General features: G+C 44.9%; 1 protein-coding gene across 1 annotated transcript in view; it reads right to left on the bottom strand.

Annotated features, from left to right (window-relative positions):
• LOC308159177 (kinetochore protein NDC80 homolog) overlaps positions 1–22,258 on the bottom strand; it is a gene marked incomplete at its 3' end in the record, with an annotated part of 24,465 nt that extends 2,207 nt beyond the window's left edge. The window contains exons 1-14 of the mRNA XM_080532924.1: positions 22,158–22,258; positions 21,252–21,335; positions 20,160–20,286; positions 17,126–17,298; positions 14,349–14,451; positions 13,391–13,483; positions 13,069–13,162; positions 12,848–12,948; positions 8,213–8,357; positions 7,327–7,532; positions 6,664–6,801; positions 4,630–4,719; positions 2,648–2,740; positions 1,869–1,999 (exon numbers count right to left, since the gene is read on the bottom strand). Of these exons, the coding sequence (XP_080389050.1) occupies positions 1,869–1,999; positions 2,648–2,740; positions 4,630–4,719; positions 6,664–6,801; positions 7,327–7,532; positions 8,213–8,357; positions 12,848–12,948; positions 13,069–13,162; positions 13,391–13,483; positions 14,349–14,451; positions 17,126–17,298; positions 20,160–20,286; positions 21,252–21,335; positions 22,158–22,255 (1,676 nt within the window). The 5' untranslated portion in view covers positions 22,256–22,258. The remainder of the gene's footprint in view (positions 1–1,868; positions 2,000–2,647; positions 2,741–4,629; positions 4,720–6,663; positions 6,802–7,326; positions 7,533–8,212; positions 8,358–12,847; positions 12,949–13,068; positions 13,163–13,390; positions 13,484–14,348; positions 14,452–17,125; positions 17,299–20,159; positions 20,287–21,251; positions 21,336–22,157) is intronic.
• Positions 22,259–26,918: the final 4,660 nt, after the last annotated feature.

Below are 26,918 nucleotides of genomic sequence, written 5' to 3'. Positions count from 1 at the left end.
TATAACCCACAGGCACAACCACTTGTTTTACAGTATTCCACTCACAACCATTTGCATTAGGAGGAGACCATTTACGCATTAATATCCCATCGTTAAGGAAATAAACTACGTTGCCCCCTATTTCAGATTCCTCACTAGCTGCATGTAAAAAACATTTGTTTAATGACTGATCAGCTACTTGAGCGACACGCAATCGCTCACCGGTTACAGGCAGAGATAGGCTGTCAGCGGATGGTATGGTAGGACTCGGGGAGGATGGTAACTCTACCACTTTCTCCCTGGGAGAAGCTGAAACAATCGGGTTCCCATCCCTTTCAGAAAAGGCTTGCATAATCACACTATCACAGAGAGAAACATCGCTATCCTCCTCTCTGCCTCGACTCGATTGTGCACCTCTACAACCCTCTACATCCCTCCACATCCCTCTACATCCCTCTACATCCCTCTACACCCCTCTACACCCCTCCACATCCCTCCACATCCCTCTACATCCCTCTACACCACTCCACATCCCTCCATATCCCTCCACATCCCTCCACAAGAGGAGCATAAAAAAATAAAAATTACAATGAATAAAAGCAAATATAAGAAGTAAATAGATAAAACAGAGAGAGAGGGGGGGGGAGAGAGAGTGAGAGAGACTCACTGCTGCTGTGCTGTTTTGAGGGAGAGAGAGGGGGGAGAGATAGAGGGGGGAGAGAGAGTGAGAGAGAGAGAGGGAGGGAGAGAGAGAGAGAGAGAGAGAGAGGGAGAGAGACAGAGAGAGAGAGAGAGAGAGAGAGGGAGAGAGAGACAGAGAGAGAGAGAGACAGAGGGAGACAGAGAGAGAGGGAGGGAGAGAGAGACAGAGAGAGAGACAGAGAGACAGGGAGGGAGAGAGACAGAGAGAGAGACAGAGAGAGAGAGAGAGGGAGAGAGAGACAGAGGGACAAAGAGACAGAGAGACAGATAGAGACAGAGAGAGAGAGACAGAGAGAGAGAGAGGGAGAGAGAGACAGAGGGACAGAGAGACAGAGAGACGTCTCTATACTTCACACTTCACATGCTTTGGCAATGTAAATGTATGTTTCCCATGCCAATAAAGCCCTTTGAAATTGAATTGAAATTGAGAGAGAGAGGGAGAGAGAGAGAGAGAGAGAGAGAGAGAGAGAGAGAGAGAGAGACAGAGACAGAGAGAGAGAGAGAGGGAGAGGCAGGGAGAGAGAGAGAGGCAGGGAGAGAGAGAGAGACAGAGAGGGAGACAGAGGGAGGGAGAGAGAGAGACAGAGATAGAGAGAGAGAGATAGAGACAGAGAGAGAGATTACCAGCCCTTCTGGGGGAACAGAAAGAATGTGCAGTTTTGGCTGCAAAATATGTCAATTCCTGTCACAAGAAAAGGGACAACCAGTAGGACATACATACAGTATGCCATGTTTTATTCTCTGCACCACCTGCTTTATTTTATTTATATTATATTATTTTTTCATGTCATTGATATTATGTTGTTATGTTGTTGTTCGTCATATCTGTGATTGTGCTTTGGCAACACTTGTAAAACGTCATGCCAATAAAGCCTGTTGAATTGAATTGAATTGAATTGAGAGAGATAGAGACAGAGAGAGAGAGAGAGAGAGAGAGAGAGAGAGAGAGACAGAGACAGAGGGAGGGAGAGAGAGAGAGAGAGACAGAGGGAGCGGGAGAGAGAGAGAGAGAGAGACAGAGACGGAGAGAGAGAGACAGAGACAGAGAGAGATAGACAGAGAGAGAGAGAGACAGAGAGAGAGACAGAGAGAGACAGAGAGAGACAGAGAGAGACAGAGAGAGACAGAGAGAGACAGAGAGAGGGGGGGAGAGAGAGAGAGGGGGAGAGAGAGAGAGAGAGACTCACTGCTGCTGTGCGTGTTTGAGCTGCTCCTCAGAGTCGTCGTAGCCGTGGGTCACCTTCTTCTCCAGCAGCTTGAAGTGGCTCTCCACTGAGTCCACCTCCGCCGCCCACTTCTGCTCCTCCCTGGCCAGCTCCTACACACACACACACACACACACACACAGACACAGACACAGAGCGACAGACACACACACACACACACGGACACACCCATGGAGCGACACAGACAGACACGCACACACACACGGACGGACGGACGGACAGACACACACGGAGCGACACGGACACACACACACACACACAGAGGGACAGACACACGCACGGACGGACAACGACAGACACACACACACACACACACGGACAGACACACACACACACACACACGGACACACACGCACGGACAGACACACACGCACGGACACACACGCACGGACGGACAGAGACACGGATAGACACAGACACACACACACACACACACACACCTCAATATTACAAACGCATGTGCTATGTAGCTTCGTTCGCCAATAATTTCTCCCGGAAGGCAGCGAATTGGCTTTTCTTTGGTTCCAGCGTGATTAATTTCCGCGTAAATAGACGTGGTCGGACTGATTTCCTTGCAGAATCTCTTTTTTTTAAGACCTAGCACCTCATGTTTTGACCAAATAACTGAAATGTAAGACCTTTTTAGGCCTTATAAGTCGGATTGCTGGATTTTAGACTTAAAGGCTTTTTAAGACCAGCGTGGGAACCCTGTTGTTGTTGTTGTTGTTGTTATACCGTACCTGCATGTCCAGCTCCAGCTGTTCGTCCAGCCTACGGATCTGTTCTCTCATTTGCCTCAGGTCGTTGTTCTTGTCTGAGACGTTAGAGTTCACCTTGGAAGAGAGATGGGGGGGGGGAGGGGAGTGAGAGGGGAAAGAGAGAGTGAGAAGAAAAGAGAGAGAGAGAGGGAGGGGGGGGAGGGAGGAGAGAGATGAGAATGCAACTAGGGCTGCTGTCTACTCAAGTCCTGACCTATCTTAAAAGAAACATCCACAGGTCTGAGTACACCTGCTCTATAACCCCTACTCTCCTATCTTAGAGGCCTAGGCACTCTACTCTCCTATCTTAGAGGCCTAGGTACTCTAACCACTACTCTCCTCTACTCTCCTGGAAGAGAGAGAGAGACTAACCACTACTCTACTCTCTCCAGAGGTCTAGCTACCTGTTCCAGACTAACCACTACTCTCATCTACCTGTTCCAGAGACTAACCCCTACTCTCATCTACCTGTTCCAGAGACTAACCCCTACTCTCATCTACCTGTTCCAGAGACTAACCCCTACTCTCATCTACCTGTTCCAGAGACTAACCACTACTCTCATCTACCTGTTCCAGAGACTAACCCCTACTCTCATCTACCTGTTCCAGAGACTAACCCCTACTCTCATCTACCTGTTCCAGAGACTAACCCCTACTCTCATCTACCTGTTCCAGAGACTAACCCCTACTCTCATCTACCTGTTCCAGACTAACCCCTACTCTCATCTACCTGTTCCAGAGACTAACCACTACTCTCATCTACCTGTTCCAGAGACTAACCACTACTCTCATCTACCTGTTCCAGAGACTAACCCCTACTCTAATCTACCTGTTCCAGAGACTAACCCCTACTCTAATCTACCTGTTCCAGAGACTAACCACTACTCTCATCTACCTGTTCCAGACTAACCACTACTCTCATCTACCTGTTCCAGAGACTAACCACTACTCTCATCTACCTGTTCCAGAGACTAACCCCTACTCTCATCTACCTGTTCCAGAGACTAACCACTACTCTCATCTACCTGTTCCAGACTAACCCCTACTCTCATCTACCTGTTCCAGAGACTAACCCCTACTCTCATCTACCTGTTCCAGAGACTAACCCCTACTCTCATCTACCTGTTCCAGACTAACCACTACTCTCATCTACCTGTTCCAGACTAACCACTACTCTCATCTACCTGTTCCAGAGACTAACCACTACTCTCATCTACCTGTTCCAGAGACTAACCACTACTCTCAGCTACCTGTTCCAGAGACTAACCCCTACTCTCATCTACCTGTTCTAGACTAACCCCTACTCTCAGCTACCTGTTCCAGAGACTAACCCCTACTCTCATCTACCTGTTCCAGAGACTAACCACTACTCTCATCTACCTGTTCCAGAGACTAACCACTACTCTCATCTACCTGTTCCAGACTAACCCCTACTCTCATCTACCTGTTCCAGAGACTAACCCCTACTCTCATCTACCTGTTCCAGAGACTAACCACTACTCTCATCTACCTGTTCCAGACTAACCCCTACTCTCATCTACCTGTTCCAGACTAACCACTACTCTCAGCTACCTGTTCCAGAGACTAACCCCTACTCTCAGCTACCTGTTCCAGAGACTAACCCCTACTCTCAGCTACCTGTTCCAGAGACTAACCACTACTCTCATCTACCTGTTCCAGAGACTAACCACTACTCTCATCTACCTGTTCCAGACTAACCCCTACTCTCATCTACCTGTTCCAGAGACTAACCCCTACTCTCATCTACCTGTTCCAGAGACTAACCACTACTCTCATCTACCTGTTCCAGAGACTAACCCCTACTCTCATCTACCTGTTCCAGAGACTAACCACTACTCTCATCTACCTGTTCCAGAGACTAACCCCTACTCTCATCTACCTGTTCCAGACTAACCACTACTCTCATCTACCTGTTCCAGAGACTAACCCCTACTCTCAGCTACCTGTTCCAGAGACTCCTCCACGCTGAGCTTCTTGTTAGCCAGTCGACTGCACTCCTCCTCCACGTTACCGATCAGTGTCCTCAAAGGATTCTGGAAGGAGAATGCCCAACATAGAATACAGAATATAGAACACACAGAATACAGAATCTATCTTCAAATGCAATAAACAGAAAGTGTTGTTATAAACAATATGTGACGCCGACTGGTGAAAGGGGGGAATGTCTCGCAATTGTCATTTCGCACAAATGAGCAAAACATTTTTGTGTGTGTTTTCATATATTATTATTTTTTTAAATTATATTACGAAGGTTTAAGTGTTGAAGTGCCCACTCGATATAAATAATATTTTTAAAATCAAATATATATAACAAACAACAGTTTTAGGATCACTAAATAGTAGGGATGTCCCGGTCCCATTTTTTCACTACCGATACCGATACCTGGGCTTCAGGTATCTGCGATACCGATATCAATCCGATATTTGTATTTATTGTTTTACTCCTGAATAATAACAAATACTTCCCCAGTATATAGTCCACAACAACAGTTGGCTATTAAAGACTGCCAGCCTTTATTCAAGCAACAGAAACAGTACTCTGCAGTACTCAGTGACCAACTGGTTAAAACAATTTAAACAGCAGCATTCAGCATAGTAGAAAAAAAAGAGTTACTGTCTGATTTCTAGTTTTAGTGCCTTCAGGTTTTTATTCTATTTATCTTCTCTTACAAATGGCAAATCAATTATAGGACCCTTTTTGCAGAGTCGAAGGGGTGACTACAATATCTGGTTTTCGTTTTTTAAAAGTTTTAAAATACCCAGTCGATATAATATACAACAGTTTAACGATCACTAAATACGTACTCTCGTTTTAGGACGTGTTCAAAAGCAAGGACTGTGTGTTCATCTAGTTATGTGTAGGTATGTGTTTTTACCGTGTCCATGTTCTCTCAGCAGGTTGTGATGATATAAAAACGCATACGTTCCTAGCGATGTTCCGCTGTTAGCAGCGTTTGTTGTTGTTGTTTGATCAGAGTCACTTTTCTCCTGTCGCATTCTGAATGCACCAACATTCAAATACTCATGTCGTCTTGATTTTTTTTCCGATTTCAATGTATGACGCATCATTTGAAAGCTTACAATCTGTAGTTTCAGAATATGTAAATAACCGAAAAATTACTTAAGCAAATGGTTTATGATTTCACCAGCTGGCATCATGACATTGTCAGACTCCTTACACACAGGTAGCTACTAGCCAACTGTCATGCACGCGACCACTGACTACTACTGTTGTCATCACGTGAGTGACACTGAGATCGCGAGCCCCAGATCGCTGCCTATTTTTTTTCCTGTGCGATCTGCGATCCAGCATTCAGGTCCAATATCGCAGCGATATGCGATATCAATATCGGATCGGGACATCCCTACCAACTTTCATTGATTTCCTAACAATGGACTTACAATAAGAGGCTCTCAGTGGCCGCACAGCTTTGGGGGGAAACTGAATGGCCCTTGATTGGGTTTTGAGGTAAACGGTAAATGGACTGCACTTACACAGCGCCTTATTCCAAAGCACTTTACAACGGCCTCTCATTCCCCCCATTCACACACACGGCGGCAAGCTTCCATGCAAGGCGCTGGCCCCGCTCATTGGGAGCAAATTTGGCGGTTCAGTGTCTTGCCCAAGGACACCTAGATACAGGATTCCTACAAGTTTCAAGTCAAATTTAAGCTTCGTTTACCAATAATTTCTCCCGGGGGCAGCGAATTGGCATTTTTTTGGGTTCCAGCTTGATTAATATCCACGTAAATAGATGTGGTCGGACTGATTTCCTTGCAGGACAAGCTAATACATTTCTTTAGACCTAGCACCTAATTTTTAGACCGAATAACTGATTTTTGAGACCTTTTTTAGGCCTTGTGAATTGGATTGCTGGATTTTAGACTTTACAGCTTTTTAAGAGCAGCGCGGGAATCCTGTAGATAGACACGTGGCCAGCCGGGGATCGAACCGCCGAGGGAGCGGGTAGACGCACCTGAACCTGTGTCTTGTACAGGCCGTACTCGGAGGTGGACCTGATCTCATAGTCCTGACCGCAGGCGTTCTCTGCCGACTGGGGGATGAGCTTCAGCTTGCGGGCCAGCTTGTGGTACTCTGTTAGACTCAGCGCAGCCTAGGGGAGAGAGGGAGGGAGGAAGAGAGAGAGAGTGAGAGAGAGAAAGAGGGGAGGGAGGGAGTGAGAGAGAGGGGAGAGGAGGGAGAGAGAGAAAGAGGGGGAGTGAGAGAGAAAGAGGGGGGAGAGAGAGAGTTGGGGGGAGAGGAGGGACAGAGAGAGATGGACAGAGAGGAGGGAGGGAGGGAGGGGGAGAGAGAAAGGGAGGGGAGCGAGAGAGAGAAAGAGGGGAGAGATAGAGAGTGGGAAGGAGAGGAGGGGGGGAGAGAGACGGACAGAGAGGGGAGAGGGAGGGAGAGAGAGAGAGAGAGAGAGGGGAGACAGACAGAGAGAGAGGGAGGGAGAGAGAGAGAGGGGGGGGGAGGGAGAGAGAGAGAGGTTGCATGTAACAGTTTTTTTTATCTGTGATCTGGTGAGATGCCAGGTGAACAGTCAGGCTAGTCGTACATTCTGTATACATCTGTTATAGATAGAACATCCGGTTCCCCTTCCTTCTCCTTGACCTTAGCCAGAGCGACCTCCTACCGTCTCCTTGATCTTGGCCAAGGCGATCTCCTCGTTCCACATGTTCTGCTCGGCCTCCTCCAGCCTCCTGCTCAGGCTGGTGATGGTCTGCTGCAGCTCCCTCTTCTCCCGGTTGATCCTGTCGATGTCGGCCGGCGTGAACTTCTGGTTCAGCAGGACGTGCTGCAGTCGGGACTGCTCCTGCTTCAGGGTCTCCGCCTGCAGGCCTGAGGACCAGACAAGTTTAACTGAAGTGGGAACTCTCTCCAGACAAGTTTAACTGAAGTGGGAACTCTCTCCAGACAAGTTTAACTGAAGTGGGAACTCTCTTCAGACAAGTTTAACTGAAGTGGGAACTCTCTTCAGACAAGTTTAACTGAAGTGGGAACTCTCTCCAGACAAATTTAACTGAAGTGGGAACTCTCTCCAGACAAGTTTAACTGAAGTGGGAACTCTCTTCAGACAAGTTTAACTGAAGTGGGAACTCTCTCCAGACAAGTTTAACTGAAGTGGGAACTCTCTCCAGACAAGTTTAACTGAAGTGGGAACTCTCTCCAGACAAGTTTAACTGAAGTGGGAACTCTCTCCAGACAACTTTAACCGAAGTGGGAACTCTCTTCAGACAAGTTTAACTGAAGTGGGAACTCTCTTCCTGGTGGTTAACAATGTTTTCAGGGTTCCCACACCTTCTGAAACATCAAATTCAAGGACATTTCCAGCACCTTTCAAGGATTTTCAAGACTCAATTCCCTCAAATTCAAGTACCCAACACGGCATAGTTTGAGACAGAACTTAGTTGACGAGCTAAGTAAAACATTTTTGAATAGATATATTACCAATACTATCATTTTGACTCCAGTCTTGGGACTGCCTATATATTCCACCAATAAGAAATGCTTTGTCTTACCAGAAGCCTCCAGCTCCTCAGCCAATCCCGCAGCTTTCTCCTCCAGGCCGGCTTTGAAGGACTCCAGGTTGCCGTGGTAACTCTGGAGCTTCTGCAGGTCCGTCTGCAGCTTCAGCTTCTCTGCCCTCTTGGTCATCAGCCTGTCCTGCTCAGAGAGGAATGGAGGTCGGTAACCAGCTCAGAGAGGAATGGAGGTCTGTAACCAGCTCAGAGAGGAATGGAGGTCTGTAACCAGCTCAGAGAGGAATGGAGGTCTGTAACCAGCTCAGAGAGGAATGGAGGTCTGCTAATAGACTAACTGCAGTCGCTACCAATCTTCCGTCTGAGACTGAAGACCCATCTCTTCAGGCTACACCTTAACGGCTCCTCCTGAGACATTTCTACCCCCCAGCGTCTCCTGAGACACCTGCTTTTCCCCTATACCATGCCTCCTAAAACTCCTATTGCCCCCTTTGTACTGTCTCTCCAATGCCCCCCTTGTACTGTCTCTCCAATGCCGACGGTTGATCGCCAGGCGCGTACGCTTTGATAATATCTTCACTCCACGATCATCTAGTCTGGTCTGGCGCCTGTGCCGTCTGTTGTTCTTCCTGCACACAGGTAAACATATCCAGGATCTAGCAGCGTCGGCGTGCTCGCGTAAACAAACCCCGCGAATGTTTTACTTGCTCCGGGCAAGTAAAACAGTGTTACTGTCGAACCCTGAAAAGGCTTAGCTTGAAGAAGATGCGAACAGCATGTTGGTGACAACATTGATTACTGTACAAGCTTTACTGTACTGGGACAAACTTATGGAGCTATTTTAGTGCCATCAGAAATTGAATTGTATTTGACAGATTGAATTGAATATGGGCACAAATTGAATTGTATATTGTAGATATTAGGAACCTAAATCCGATGGCCAGTTAGGCAAACTATTATATAGTGTCGTTGACGATCAATGATCGGCAATGATGATATCATTGTTTGCCTGACTGGCCATCGGATTTGAGATCCTAATATCTAAAAAGCGATACAGTTTTCTTAAAGTAGCAAAGACCACAAATTTCCATTGACTGCCAGTCAAACTTCTACACTTCTAGCACCCAACAGGGGACGTGATCGTTCTGATGACAGGGAGATGACGTATGACTGCTCTGGAGACAGACTGAAAGGACACACATTGCCTATTTCATTACTTTTCTCCATATAACTACGTCGATCATTGATCGGAAACCACACTACAATAGTTTGCCTAACTGGTAGGGGTGCAACGGTTCAGTTGGCCCACGGTTCGGTACGGTTCGGTATTTTGGGTCACGGTTTTCGGTACGGTTCGGTTCAGAAACAAACGTTCCAGACCAACTCGACCTCTGACCAAAGGCCGCGTTCGAGGCATTCACGTGGACGCTCCTGCGCTCTCAGAGCTAATTTACGAACGCGGCCAAATTGATCTTCTCGCCATAAAGCTTAAGCGTACAGTGGGCTTCCTGTATAGATTTAAATCTAGCTTTTCCTTGGCTTCCAGAAAACGTCTTGTCTCCGCCCTTTTCCTTTCACAATTGGATTATGGTGATACAGTATATAGGTTTGCTTCTCTGTCCACTTTATCCAAGCTAGACCCCCTGTATCATTCGGTTCTAAGATACATCACCAATAGTGCCTTCAGGACCCATCACTGTACACTGTATAGTCTGGTTGGATGGCCATCTCTTTCTGTCAGAAGGCTCCAACACTGGTACACTCTTGTGTTTAAAATCATCTCTGGCTTCTTACCGAATTATCTGGGCCTGAAGTTCATCCCTATACCGAGTGGCTCGGGTCTCAGGTCTCGTAGATGGCTACAATACAAGGTGCCACTTATCATGAACAATGTTGGAAGGGCAAGCTTGTCTTATTATGGCCCTTGGTCTTGGAATGACCTACAGACTACTTTTAAATTAGAGGCCCTTTTTTCCATAAGTACCGTATTTTCCGGACTATAAGTCGCGGTTTTTTTCATACTTTGGCTGGTCCTGCGACTTATAGTCAGGTGCGACTTATATATCAATAATTCATAATCTCTGACTGACATGAACTGACATACGGTAATCTCTGACTGACATGAACCAAGGAGTAACTTCCGCTAGCGCCTCATACACGATAGAATAGCCATTATACTTGACAATGTGGACATTAAACACGACAATGTGGACATTAAACATGATGTTATGGACCTTATACACAATGTTATGGACGTTAGAAACGATATTAAAGTCATTTATACCTTCCAGAGGCTATTTAACGTTGCAATGTTGCACCCGCGAGTAGCATTTTGCTACTTTCGGTAGCGCTTCATACGCGATAGAATAGCCATTATACTCGACAATGTGGACATTAAACACGACAATGTGGACATTAAACATGATGTTATGGACCTTATACACAATGTTATGGACGTTAGAAACGATATTAAAGTCATTTATACCTTCCAGAGGCTATTTAACGTTGCAATGTTGCACCCGCGAGTAGCATTTTGCTACTTCCGGTAGCGCTTCATACGCGATAGAATAGCCATTATACTCGACAATGTGGACATTAAACACGACAATGTGGACATTAAGCACTATATTATGGACCTTATACACGATATTATGAACGTTTATACACGACATTAAAGTCATTTATTACCTTTTAGAGGCTGTTCAATGTTACATTGTTTGTAGCATCCTACCTACTTCCGTTTTTCACCAAGCTATCTTTTCCCATGGCCTCATACACGATAAATAGTCGTTACACTCGACAATGTGGACATTAAGCACTATATTATCAACGTTATACACGCTATTATGAACGTTACACACGATGTTAAAGTCATTTATTACCTTTTAGAGGCTGTTCAAAGTTTCATTTTTCCTCCGCGACGCCATGTTGTTAGCCCCGCGCTAGCTAGCGGACTTTACACTCGATAATACAAGTATTCCTTAACCTTTCAGAAGAAGTTTCAACGTGAATTATGTCCTTCCTGGGCTTACAAATCCTCTCATGTCTCTTCACAGTGCCAGACTAGAGTCAAGCTCAACAGGGTCTTCTTTCCCCGCTGATTCCGCCAAGCCCGTTCCCTTGAACCATGCGACTTATAGTCCAGTGCGACTTATATGTGGTTTTTTCCTCTTCATGACCCATTTTTGGTCTGCTGCGACTTATACTCGGGTGCGACTTATAGTCCGGAAAATACGGTATCTTCAAGCGTAGATTAAAGGATGTGGTCACCGCTCGCTGTACCTGCTTTGGTTAGACTTCTCAATGTTTTAATCACCTTGTAAATACCCCTACCATTGTTTGTCTATTGTATTGTTGCCACTGTCTTATGTCCTGTCTTGTTATCTGAACTGTTTTTTTAAGCTACTATTTTGACCCTGTCTTGGCCAGGTCTCTCTTGTAAAAGAGGTTTTAATCTCAATGTGACTTCCTGGTAAAATAAAGGTAAAAAAAAAAAAAACGAAAACGAAAACGGAAACCGAAAACCGTCACGGTTCACTAGTGAATTGAGCCGTGGAACGCAAACCGTACCGTCCGTAAAAAAAACGAGAACCGTTGCACCCCTACTAACTGGCCATCGGATTTGGGCATCTAATATCTTAAAAGCAATACTGTTTTCTTATTTTATCGGATTAAAGTAGCAAAGACCAGAAATTGACCGCCAGTCAAACTACACGCGCAATTGCTCTTAGAATCGGTGCTCTATTATTCTACCTAGCCCAGAGTCCCCGGATGAGTGCCTCTAAAACTGAATTGTATTTTGAGAAAAACCGAATTGTATTTAGAGAAACTGAATTTGAAAACTGAATTAAAATAATGAAAACTGAATTGAATAGAATTCAATCTGTCAAATACAATTCAGTTTTGGCTCAGATTCAATTCAATCTGTCAAATACAATTCAATTTCTGATGGCACTAAAATAGCTCCATACAACCTTCCCATCCTAGCAGGGATCCAGCCCGCAGGCCTCCGCCGCATGGGAGCCACAGCACGTCTCGCCTGCCGGGCCGTGGAGCTTAATAACCATCTGCTCCATGATAGGCTCACTATAACAGCGGATCCTGCCGCACAGGATCTCAGGCAGCAATGCAGAGTTCTTAACATCAGTGCGGCAGGATGGGCGGATTATACGTGGCGCGCGGAGTGGGAGGCAAACACCTCCAAACTCCGCAACCACATCCCAGTCGCCGGCCCTGAGCCCCTCGGGATGGACTTGCCAAGGCTATCCTGGGTGAGGCTCAATCATCTCTGGACCGGCGTCGGGCGTTTCCGCTCATCAATGCACAGATGGGGCTTGGCCCCAAATACGTTGTGCGAGTGTGGCGCAGAGGACCAAACCGTAGACCATGTTATCCTGGATTGCCCGGTGTACCACCCACCCAACGGGATGCATGGTCTGTCGTTATTAGATGACGAGACGATGACGTGGCTTCTGGAGGGGTGTCCAGAAATATAGCCCGGGTGAGCCCCTCAACCAGGTCTCGGGTGGTAAAAGGGTAGCCCCTCGGCCCCGAGCCTGGTGGAGTGGGGAGGAAAACAACTACCCATACGCCGAAGGAAGAAGAACTGTACAAGCATCTTGCTTGCTAATATAAATGTGATTATTAACTGGTCTTATTATTGATTAGACTAACCGCCTGGCTCTCTTTCTCCAGCCTGTCGACCTCGTCTCCCAGAATCCTGTGCTTCTCCTCCATGGAGTGCAGGAGTGCCTCGTCCACGTTGTACAGCTTCTCTGTGGAAGACAAACAAACAAATAAATAATAAACAACAATAATACCCCCCCCCCTAATTAAAATTGAAGAAGAAGAAGAAGAAGAAGAAGAAGAAGAAACAAAGTCGTTCCAGGGCGTACTCAGTTTAAGCAGGTACTGTTCGTCCTCGTCTTCGAACGTGTCGGCCCCCTGCATGAACTTGGCGTAGGTCTCAGTTGTATAGTCCATGAAGAGCTGTGACACACATACCTGTTATGTCATCCCTTCTTTTTCTCTCTCTCTCTCTCTCTCTCTCTCTCTCCTCTCTCCTCTCTCCTCTCTCCTCTCTCCTCTCTCCTCTCTCCTCTCTCCTCTCTCCTCTCTCCTCTCTCCTCTCTCCTCTCTCCTCTCTCCCAATAAAGCAGAATAATTAAGCAAATCAAATCTCATTTGTCACGCACACATACGAGTATACGAGTATACCTTGTGGTACTCCACGCCCTCCTCAATGGGCATGCTGCCATCAGAGAAGGAGTCCTGGAACAGCAGGTCCTGTTCCCTCATGCAGCAGTATATCTGTCAACAACAACAACACAAAGTCACCTTGGTTATTCATTATTTGCATGTTATAACATTTACATTTTTGGCATTTAGCAGACGCCTTATTCCAAAGCGACTTACAATCAATACATTTTAATACTAAGCAAGTGAATCATCAATCCACCAGTCGTAGCAGGAAGAGTAATCTAGCTCAGGCCCGGGGCCATTGATAGAAGGAAAAGCCTTCTATCACCTTCTTCTAAACCTAGTTTTTTTATATATATTTAGACACTGGAGAAACAATACAAGGGGGCAATATAAGTTGAGGGACACAGTAGAGTGAAAAAAGCGGGTGTCAGGAGAAGCAGTGCTGGGGGGCAGGGTTCGACAGTAACGCCGTTTTACTTGCCCGGAGCAAGTAAAACATTCGCTGGGTTTGTTTGCGTGAGCCCGACGACGCTGCTGGATCCTGGATATGTTTACCTGTGTGCAGGAAGAACAACAGACTGCGCAGGCGCCAGACCAGACTAGATGATCGTGGAGTGAAGCTATTATTTAAGCGTACGCGATGCGACCGGGTGATCGACAGGCGCGTACGTACGCTTTAATAATATCTTCACTCCACGATCATATAGTCTGGTCTGGCGCCTGCGCCGTCTGTTGTTCTTCCTGCACACAGGTTAACATATCCAGGATCCAGCAGCGTCGTCGGGCTCGCGCAAACAAACCTGGCGAATCTTTTTACTTGCTCCGGGCAAGCGTTACTGTCGAACCCTGTAAGGCAAGGCTAGAGTTTTAACAGGGATGTAAACTTGGTGATGGATAACTGCACTAGCGATAGCACTAATGGTGCTAAATGGATAAGTGGCTTTGGATAATGGCGTAAATGGCGGGTACCCACCTTGACGGTGTCAATGAGCCAGATCAGAGCCCCCAGCACCTGGGGCCAGGTATGAGGAGCTCCCACTGAGAACATGGAGCTCTTGGACAGAGCAAACGGATACCTGCAGACACAGACATACACTCAGGAGAGACAGATGGACGGGTGGTTGGATACATACAGACAGACAGTCAGTCAGACAGACAGAGACAGGACAGAACAACAATAGACAGACACAGACAAGAACACAGACAAGAACAGACAGACACAGACAAAAACAGAGACAGACAGACACAGACCAGGGCTTGACACACACACACACACACACACACACACACACACACGCACATACATACATACACACACACACACACACGGGCTTGACATAAAGCTTTTCCCAAGTGAACTTATCTTTTATTTGTCCGAGAGCTCAAGTTACTTGTCCAAATATGACGACGCCCATGTGTGTGCCCGACGTAGTGTTTTGTCACATTGTCAAATTGCCACAAATGCACGCTGTCTATTTAACGGTCTACAGCTCTGTACTGAAATAAGATATGATTATAATCAATATAAAATATGTGCTTATAGGACAAAAAAAGACGACTTCCTTCTTTCATTTTGTATGACATTTATACCATTGTGATGTATTATGCCCAGTAAAAGTTAGACAGCATGTGACAACATACCCCGCGCTCCCCTACTCAGCGGACATAGATTGTTCGACAAGGCAGCTACATTGACATGGCAGCATACATTGACATGGCAGCATACATTGACATGGCAGCTACATTGACAAGACAGCTACATTGACATGGCAGCATACATTGACATGGCAGCATACATTGACAAGGCAGCTAGGGGTGTAAATCACCAGCTTCATCACGATACGATATTATATCGATTTGTTTGTATGACGATACAATGTTTGACGATATCACAATGTCAGTCACGATACGATTACGATTCGATTCTATTCAAGATCGATATGACGATATGATCGATATGACGCGATATCATGTTGTGTGCGTGTGTGTGTGTGTCTGTTTGTGTGTATAAGTTGTATCCCCTCCCCGACCCTACCATGCCCCCCCAAAAAATACACGTTAGCTGCTTTAGCTTAACTTCTGTTAGCATGCAGTGTTGTGAATATGTGTGTCTGTGCGGCTAGTTGGCCTGTAGCAGCCCAGTGGACGTGGAGGTAGATGTGTGTCCCTGTGGTGGGCTGTGAGGAACACACGGTGCTTGTTGTTTGTTTTATTCGCAAAGTTATTGTAGCTAACTAAGCTAGGCAGGCTAGCGCAACGTGGGTTTGGAAGGACAGCTCAGAGCAGAGAGGAGAGAAGAGGTGGGGTTTGGGAGTCCGCGTTTGACTGGCTGACAGCGTCAGTAACATGTGGGCTGCGTTCGTCAACTCGCTCTGAGAGCGCCGGAGCGCAACACTGGGTTCAAGTCATTTGATTGGACAAGAGGCGTTCCGCGAGTGCTGATCAGATTTCCAGAGCGTGTTTGACGAACGCAGCCAGCGTCAGTCAACATGTTGAGTTTTCCCAACCGAGCAGAGAGTGTCTGCTAGTCGCGCGCTGCACGGAAATGGTGACAGTCACGCAGAATGTGCCATTTCAAAATAAAGGTGTATCTTTAAGATGACGATATAGATCGATGTTTTTACATTGCGTCGATGTAATCAGATCGTTAGTCAATGAATCGATGTATCGATGTGAATCGATGTATCGTTACACCCCTAAAGGCAGCTACATTGACAAGGCAGCATACATTGACATGGCAGCTACATTGACAAGGCAGCTACATTGACATGGCAGCTACATTGACAAGGCAGCATACATTGACATGGCAGCTACATTGACAAGGCAGCTACATTGACATGGCAGCATACATTGACAAGGCAGCTACATTGACATGGCAGCTACATTGACATGGCAGCTACATTGACAAGGCAGCTACATTGACATGGCAGCTACATTGACATGGCAGCTACATTGACAAGGCAGCTACATTGACAAGACAGCATACATTGACAAGGCAGCTACATTGACATGGCAGCTACATTGACAAGGCAGCTACATTGACAAGACAGCATACATTGACAAGGCAGCTACATTGACAAGGCAGCTACATTGACATGGCAGCTACATTGACAAGACAGCATACATTGACAAGGCAGCTACATTGACAAGGCAGCTACATTGACATGGCAGTATACATTGACATGGCAGCATACATTGACATGGCAGCTACATTGACATGGCAGTATACATTGACATGGCAGCATACATTGACATGGCAGCTACATTGACATGGCAGTATACATTGACAAGGCAGCATACATTGACAAGGCAGCTACATTGACAAGGCAGCTACATTGACATGGCAGCTACATTGACATGGCAGCATGATACATTGACATGGCAGCTACATTGACAAGGCAGCTACATTGACAAGGCAGCTACATTGACAAGGCAGCTACATTGACAAGGCAGCTACATTGACAAGGCAGCTACATTGACATGGCAGCTACATTGACATGGCAGCTACATTGACAAGGCAGCTACATTGACATGGCAGCTACATTGACAAGACACAAACAGACACAGACAGACAGACACACACAGAGGCAGGCACACACACAGACACACACACACACACACACACAGACCCAGACACACACAGAACCACAGACACACACAGAACCACAGACAGACACACACACACACACACACACACACACACACACACACACACACGACCTCTGGGCGTGTCAGAGCGGCGTGACTCACCCCAGGTCTCTGAGGATGCGGGGGATCTCCTCCTCCACCTTGGAGCTGGGCACCAGGAAGGTGGGGTCCAGCAGGCAGTAGATGAACTCAAAGATCTTCAGGAACTCCTTGGTGGAGGGAGAGGTGAGGGCCTTGGTGGACATGGACCCCTGGAAGCCCCTCTCTGACAGGAACTACAAGGGAAGCAGAGGTGGATTAAGACGAGTTACCGCTGCTCGTGTGTTGGGTTAGGGCAGTGTCTCTCAAGGTGTGGGGCACGCCCCCACAAGGGGGGGCAATGGCATTCCTGGGGGGCGCGAGAGACAGATAGGAGGTCAACAAGCAGGGTTCCCACACCTTCTGAAACATCAAATTCAAGCACCTTTCAAGGACTTTCAAGACTCGATTCCCTCAAATTCAAGGACCCAACGCGGCACAGTTTGAGACAGATCTAGCCACAGCACAGCAAAACAACATATTGTGAAATATTTGTAAAGTTAAGCAATACATAGACTTATTTACTACCGTATTTTCCGGACTATAAGTCGCTCCGGAGTATAAGTCGCATCAGTCAAAAAATGCGACATTAAGAGGGAAAAACATATATAAGTCGCACTGGACTATAAGTCGCATTTATTTAGAAATATATTTCACAAAATCCAAGACCAAGAACAGACATTTAATCTGGAAAGGCAAGTTTATTCAACTACACAATAGCACACAGAACAACAGGCTGAATAGAAGTCTGGTATGTTAACATAACACATTAACAGTTATTCAGCAACACAATAGCATAAAGAACATACCTGGGAGGCTGAATAGGCTAAATGAACATAACAAGCCAGCGAGTCCAACAAGCAAGTTACCAGTAAGCAAGTTCACCAAGCTACCGTTTGCTTAGCTTCAACAAGCTAATGTTTTAGATAACTTCTTCAGGGGTATAGGAGCAGCATATAGTTGTCACAAGCCCAGAGCGCCCTCTGTCGGCTGTAGACGGTAATGTTTACTCCTTGGTTCATGTCAGTCAGTATGAAATTCTATATATATATTGACATATAAGTCGCACCTGACTAAGTCGCAGGACCAGCCAAACTATGAAAAAAGCGTGACTTATAGTCCGAAAATAGTAGTTGACGAGCTAAGTAAAACATCTTTGAATATTTTTTTATTTTTTTTGAGAGAGAGAGAGAGAGAGAGAGGGGAATTCAAGCACTTTCAATGACCCATCATGTCTATTTTCAAAAACTTTTAAGACCTTGATTTTTTTTCCTCTCAAATTCACAAACTTTCAAGGATTTCAAGGACCTGTGGGAACCCTGACAAGTTACAATCAGCTTCTGACCTGTTCCAATCGTAGCCTAGCTGTTCAAAATGAAGGTATTTCTAACAGGGACACTGACAGGGAAAAGAAAAAACAGGGTTGCCACGCTTGCCTTGAAATCATTTTCCATACCACATCTTGATTTTCCAGGTACCATGTTTTGTGATGATATCTAGACCGTTAAAACTTTCCGCCCCCGCCCGTCCACCACACCGGCCCACCCCCAGAGGACACCTGACTACTTACTTGATTTAAAAGATGTGCCATCTAGATGTGCAGTCTAGTCTAGATGTGCGATCAGCTCTTAAATGCTTAGAGATAGTTCGCTGTCTAACCAGTGTTTTGATAGCTCAGTGTAGATGTATTAAACTAGAACTAATTTCCAGCCTAGAACACCACTGGGCTGAAAAACTTGGTTCCCTAAAACGTATAGGTGATGGTGGTGATTCCAATTCATCAGAGCAGTCATACGTCATCTCCCTGTCATCAGAACGATCACGCCCCCTTTTGGGTGGCAGAATTGTTAGAGGTTTGACTTGCGGTCAATGCAAATGTATGGTCTTTGCTACTTTTATACGTTAAAATAAGAAAACAGTATTGCTTTTTAGCAATTAGGAGCCCAAATCAGATGGTGTCGTTGCCGATCAATGATCTACGTCGTTATATATTTTAAAAATCATGAAATAGAGGTTGATGTGTGTCCTTTCAGTCTGCCTCCATCTATGTGGCTGAACGACCCTAACCCTGAGATGTCATATAACCCTAACCTGCATACAACTACCTTATTGAATCTCCAGATAATGTATTTCTGACATCACTTGCTGTAGTTAAGATACTTTATTTTTCTGTTTTGGTAGTCTGTCCAATGTGACACTTGCCCTCCTCCACCGGCCCTAGTTTTGGATCTAGCTTGCTGTTCATTATTTTGATAATAAATCATAGCTAGCTAGCTATAACATCTTCATATAAAATATATACATACACACATACATATACTATATATACCATACAGGCTAAATACTGATCACTTGGCAAATGCATCATCTATTAAAGTAGCAAAGATCACACATTTGCATTGACCGCCAGTCAAACTTCTACCACTTCCTGAGTAAATCCAACGTTCCTACGCTGAGATATGACCGTTTGAGCACATCAATGTTTGTTTGCAACAATGAACCATGTGCTTGCCAACCAACATTGATAAAGCCACATTTAGAACAGCCACAGACAGTTCCAAGCCAACTACTTACATTTGAGAATAAACTTCAATTATTAAATGTTTTAGAAAGCCTATCAAATTTTCCAGGACAACACAATTTTTCCATGTACATTTTCAATTTTGCTCAGTTTCCATGCCTTTTCCAGGTATGGAACAGGGCTTAATAATTTCCATGTTTTCCCTGTTTTCCAGGTAGCGTGGCAACCCTGAAAAAGCCAGAAAATCTAAATGCTTAGAGTAGGGATGCACCGAAAGTCAGCCACCGAATGTATTCCGCCGGAAATAGCAAAAAAAGCACTGTGGCAAATGTTATCGCCTGTTTATGTATTGTAGCTAGCACGGTAAATGGACTGCACTTATATAGCACCTTATTCCAGAGCACTTTACAACGGCTCACTGGGAGCAATTTGGGGGGTTCCGTGTGTCTTGCCCAAGGACACCTTGACGACACGTGGCCAGCCGGGGATCGAACCGCCGACCGTGCGATCATTAGAGAGCCGTCAGCTGCCCCGTACCTCGCACAGCTGCCTGATGCACTGCTGGACGAAGGCCTTGTCGTGGAGAGGCCGGACGTCCTTGAGCTTCTCTGGGCCGCCCAAGGCCCCGAAGGCGCTGTTACGAGCCATACCCGCCCCGCTGGTCCTGCAGAGAGAGCAGAACACCGTCAGAACACACAGACCTGCTCACCTGCTCACCTGCTCACCCAGACTACGGCCATCCTACTGAAACAGCTCCATTAACGGCCGGTTTCACAGACAAGGCGTAATCCTAATCCTAGACAGGTAAAACCATCTTCAATGGAAATTACTATCATTTAAAAAAAAGTAAATTTATGTTTTTAGGTTATTTCTGCTTTATTGGGATAGAGACAGTATAGATTGGCAGGAAAGGATGGGAGAGAGAGAGAGAGAGAGAGAGAGAGAGAGAGAGAGAGAGAGAGAGAGAGGAGGATAGAGACAGTAGAGACTGACAGGAAAACTGGGTGAGAGAGAGAGAGAGGAGGATAGAGACAGTAGAGACTGACAGGAAAACTGTGTGAGAGAGAGAGAGGAGGATAGAGACAGTAGAGACTGACAGGAAAACTGTGTGAGAGAGAGAGAGAGAGAGAGGAGGATAGAGACAGTAGAGACTGACAGGAAAACTGGGTGAGAGAGAGAGAGAGGAGGATAGAGACAGTAGAGACTGACAGGAAAACTGTGTGAGAGAGAGAGAGGAGGGATGACATGACAGGATAGGTCAATGGCCGGAATCAAACCAGGGACCCTGCGGTTACATTGCATGCACCTTAGTGAGTGAGGGGGGGCGCTTAGTGGCGTAGCGCACTATGGTGTCAGCCTTGTAATCGCAGGGTCCCCAGTGCATGTCATCCCTCCTCTCTCACTCATCCATCCTTCCTGTCAATCTCTACTGTCTCTATCCTCCTCTCTCTCTCTCATCCATCCATCCATCCATCCTTCCTTTCTCTCTCTCTCTCTCTCTCTCTCTCACCCATCCTTCCTGTCAATCTCTCCTGTCTCCATCCCATTAAAGCAGAAATGCCCTTTTTTTAAATTAAAAGACATGAAAAACAGAGTATTTCAGTCTTCACGTGGCTGAGCTCATCTTACCGATTTCCAAAGAAACTGGTCCTCCTCTCCGAGGTGCCGGACTGGGGCTTGGGTATACTCAGCTTGCCGAAGGACGGTTGTTTACTGCGATGAAACAAAAGAATAGCAAATAATGCAATTCAATTCAACTTCAAGATGCAGTGCACTGTGTGTGTGTGTGTGTGTGTGTGTGTGTGTGTGTGTGTGTGCACTAGGAACATGACGTGGTATTCTACCACGATGAACAAGCTGCAGTAAAATACAACATACAACAGCAAGACGACAACACAACAATACTCAAGACAAAATATACAGTACCAATATGAGTGAAATAAATATACTGTACAACTAAGTGCAAGAACATGTAAAGTGCAAGGTGCGATGATCAGGAGTTATTGAGGAGGGCTGTGTGGCTTTGGGGAAGAAACTGTTCAAGTGGCGTGCTGTTTTTGACCTGGTGGCCCTTGTAGCGCTGTCCAGAAGGGAGTAATGCAAACAAGCTGTGAGCTGGATGTGATGTGGGGGGTCAGCCACAATCTTGCGTTCTCTCTTCAGGGATCTGCAGCTATGGAGGTCTGTGATGGGAGGCAGGGGGCAGCCCATGATCCGCTCAGGTAATATAATACCTATCTTGTTGAACTTCGACCTTCAGGCTTACTGTGTATCTGACATTACATTTACATGTTGGGAATTTAACAGACGCCTTTATCCAAAGTTACAACAAAATACATGTGACTAAGTACGTGTCCACCAGTCATAGCAGGACAGAGTAACCTATACTCAGAGCAGGGGCCATTGGCAGTCGTAATGCTAGAAGGACGTTTTTTATACGATTTTTAAGTTATACTTTAGCATAATAGCCCTGGATTTTCAACATCCTGGATGTGTGACACAGCTGTTGTTGTTGTCGTTGTCGATGAGACTCACTTCTGGGGTGTGGCGTACACCATACTCATCCTGTTACCGTCGTTGTACACCCGCTGGGGGAGCTCCGACAGCCTGGGATTGCTGGAGGCACGGCGCATCCTGGATCTAAACACATCCACACAAATATTATGTGCAATATGACAACCCATGTGTACATAAGGTTCAGATATAGGAAAAGTTAGGATATGTATAGCATAGCATAGAGTACAGCACAGTGTTTTATTTGTATAGTATAGTGGATAGTGTATATAGCCTTTATTTATGTAAACCAGCTCTGTTCTCTTTTTACCCTTGGCCCTCTTGTTTTTAGTCTTTTTCCAAGCACCAGGGAGCCCCCCCCCCTCCTAAATGTCGTTGTATGGTGCCTGTACTGTATTAATGACAATAAAGACCATTCATTCATTCATTCATGTGCATGTAGGGTGACTTCGGCTGGTGTGGGACACCTAACCTCCAGTGTGTTTATGTTCTCACTAAATCTACTTTACATTTTCAATCATTCGATTGATTTAGCAGACAGACATCCATGCTAAACCTATAGTAAAAGACCCGAATTCACCCTACACCACCAGGTAGAGCGTCACATAGAACCTCTCTCTCTCTCTCTCTCTCTCTCTCTCTCTCTCTCTCTCTCTCTCTCTCTCTCCAAAGATAAACACTGAGAAAGTACTCTCTTGTCTAATGTATTCCTAGTTTCCATATCATTTAGCTACGAACAGCAAGTCCTTTTTTAATACAAGAATATTCACAAAACAGGAACGATAGAAAAAACAGTTAACCCCAAACAATTCATTCATATTTAAGACAGAAGATTCTGCTAGCATAGCGCATGCGCACTGGGTCTGATGTAGCACAGCGCATGCGCACTGGGTCTGATGTAGCACAGCGCATGCGCACTGGGTCTGATGTGTAGCTAGCTAGATAATCGGCTATCGTTGGCTTTTAACAATTTCGCAAATAACTTCATCTCTAAGACCTAGTTAGCTCTCTAGACTTCACTAACGTTAGAGGAGCTGACGTCTGTTATCGTGTTAAGCTTTAATAACTTATATGAATTACGCACCATTCCATTTTCTATAACTTGATGTCAGTCCGTTTGAAAGCACCTCTCGAGCGTCTGAAGTCAAAACAACCGCCAAAACAACCAACGGTGTTGACGTCATGACGTTCATTTGTTGGTTGACGTTTTTACGTTGTTCGTTTACGTTGACGTTCGTTTCTACGGAATGTCTAGTAGGTCAAAAAGTGTTTTTGCCTACCAAAACGCAAACGCATGTAATTCCAACAATAAATTCACTTGTTGTGAACGTAATATATATCGTGGAAAAGTTCATTATTTTCCATAATTTAATTCAAAAAGTAAAACGTTTATGTATTCTAGATTCATTACACACAAAGTGAAATATTTCAAGCCGTTTTTGATTTAATGTTGATGATTACGGCTTACAGCTCATGAAAATGAAGAAATCCAGGATCTCAAAATATTTGAATATTACTCTCCAATCATATTGACCAATCAAAAAAAGGATTTATAAAACAGAAATAACCATTCTGACCTTCTGAAAAGTATCAATACTTGGTCGGGGCTCCTTTTGCATGAATTACTGCATCATCACCAGTCTAGCAGTCGGGAGTCGTCCGCCACCTCCTCTGGGCTCTAGGCAAGGATTGAGCGGCCATTTTGGACCCTGCTAAATACAGAGGGTGGGGGTGTTTTTTTTTTTTGATTGATTGATTGATTGAAAACTTTATTAGAAGATTTGCAGAAGTAGGTACATGAAAGTACATATTACATACAAGGTCAACTAACAGGATAAAAACCCAAGAAAGCCACTGGCTTATTTCAATTGGGGTCCTTGATTCTCAATTCATCGTTCGTGGACTGTGCCATCTCCCGGGAGACTACAGGGGGAGGGATTGGTTTAGTTTAACTGTTTATATTATTTGTTTAACATTGGCATTATGTATGCAAGTCATTCAAATGGCATAAATGTGTGTTGCATAACTTTATTGCTTGTGTTGAATTGTTTGAGTATAGTTGTTCATTTATGTATTAGTTTAATTAATTGATTCCCTGCATGATTTAAATGTACCTGACCAGGTCTATATAATACCTTGAGGTCATCAGTGTCAGGAGGCTCGTGTTCTGTTCTTGTTCTGTTCAGTTATTAGTTAAATTGGGCCCGTCCATTATGTTATTCATTTTCCTTTGTAACCCACTGTTGGTTTTTGTTAACCCTGTATTATTTTTGGGTAAATAAAAACCCTTAATTTTCACATTTTCCCTGTGTCCTCATGCCTATACTTGCTCGGTCCATCACAAGTGCTACACATGCAGGGAATCAATTAATTAAACTAATCCTAACATCACCACTAGACAACCATAGGATACCCCTTACATTTAGACAAGGGTACACACAGTCAATCCTAACATCACCACTAGACAACCATAGGATACCCCTTACATTTAGACTGTACACACAGTCAATCCTAACATCACCACTAGACAACCATAGGATATCCCTTACATTTAGACAAGGGTACACACAGTCAATCCTAACATCACCACTAGACAACCATAGGATACCCCTTACATTTAGACAAGGGTACACACAGTCAATCCAACATCACCACTAGACAACCATAGGATATCCCTTACATTTAGACAAGGGTACACACAGTCAGTCCTAACATCACCACTAGACAACCATAGGATACCCCTTACATTTAGACAAGGGTACACACAGTCAATCCTAACATCACCACTAGACAACCATAGGATACCCCTTACATTTAGACAAGGGTACACACAGTCAATCCTAACATCACCACTAGACAACCATAGGATACCCCTTACATTTAGACTGTACACACAGTCAATCCTAACATCACCACTAGGCAACCATAGGATATCCCTTACATTTAGACAAGGGGACACACAGTCAGTCCTAACATCACCACTAGACAACCATAGGATACCCCTTACATTTAGACTGTACACACAGTCAATCCTAACATCACCACTAGACAACCATAGGATACCCCTTACATTTAGACAAGGGTACACACAGTCAATCCTAACATCACCACTAGACAACCATAGGATACCTCTTACATTTAAACAAGGGGACACACAGTCAGTCCTAACATCACCACTAGACAACCATAGGATACCCCTTACATTTAGACTGTACACACAGTCAATCCTAACATCACCACTAGACAACCATAGGATATCCCTTACATTTAGACAAGGGTACACACAGTCAGTCCTAACATCACCACTAGACAACCATAGGATACCTCTTACATTTAGACAAGGGGACACACAGTCAATCCTAACATCACCACTAGACAACCATAGGATATCCCTTACATTTAGACAAGGGTACACACAGTCAGTCCTAACATCACCACTAGACAACCATAGGATACCTCTTACATTTAGACAAGGGGACACACAGTCAGGTGTATTATCAATGGTCATAACTGAAGAGATCCATTCAGTCCATTGTGATGCCTGTTGCAGATGCTGCTATGCTCTCAAACCACATGGTCTAGCTCCATACACAGTTTCCTGTTACATCATTCTTTACAGTTTTGTATTTTTGATAAAGAGATGATTGACACAGACACACACACACACACACACACACACACACACACACACACACACACACACGCACACACACATTACAGGTTTAAATAAAATAAACCAAATGTCCAAATCATTCAAAACTACCTGAGTTTGTAAGTGGTTTCATTGACGTTTCTCAGTCTAAGGCCCCTGGGGATGGGTGGCCATCTGGTGACAGGGCTGCTCTATTCTGAGAGGAGCAGAACCACCCCACCCTGACTACATGCAAATGTAAGTTTCACTCCCACAGCTCCCAGTCTACCAGTTAAATAGTTTCACTGTCTAAAAATGGTCCCACAGGAAGTGCATTTGAAGAGATCAGTGGAGTCAGGCTTGATGCTGTGTGCTGTGAGGAGAGAGAGAAGCAGTTCTACTAGTCCAGTCAATCTAGCTCAAAAAAAGGCCCAACCTAGGAGAAATTGCAATAGTAATGTTTCATAGTTTTTATTGTTCCTAATACCCTCCTGCATCATATACTAAAAGTCTTAATGAATTAATTTATTGGATCATACTTTTTTCAAGGTCAAAAGAGGTTAAACAATGTTTTAGAGTGACACCATCTGGGTAAAATGGTGTTAATATTGGAGGGCCTATGTATACCTATCCAACATATTTGGTGTCTTTTCCTATGTTTTGGGGGTCAATCTTTCCAATAAAACACTTTTTCAGAGGATATTCTTAAGTCTTATACCTGTATTAGGGGTACAACTACCCCAACACCCACTTATTTGCCAAATGTGACGCCAGACAATGTTTTCATCAATCAGTTGCCAACATACACTTTCAGTGTTTTACATATTCTGAAAATACAGATTGTAAGCTTTCAAATGATGTGTCACACATTGAAATCGGACAGAAATGGAAGACGACACGAGTATTTGAATGTTGGTGCACCTCAAACACAGAATGGGAGAAAAGTCACTGATGAAACCACAACAAACGCTGCTAACAGTGGTACATCGCTACGAACGTCTAACTGCATTTTTATAAGATCACAACATACTGAGAGAACATCAACATGCTAAAAACACATAACTACATATTTATGAAAATACATTTTAAAACTTAAAGTTGCGTGTTATGAGAAAAAAAAACGAAACCAAATATTGTTGACACAATAAGTT

The sequence above is a fragment of the Nansenia antarctica genome (assembly GCF_963989245.1).
Source record: "Nansenia antarctica genome assembly, chromosome: 5".
NCBI classification, from domain to species: Eukaryota; Metazoa; Chordata; class Actinopteri; order Argentiniformes; family Microstomatidae; genus Nansenia; species Nansenia antarctica.
This window is presented reverse-complemented; position numbering and strand designations above follow the sequence as displayed.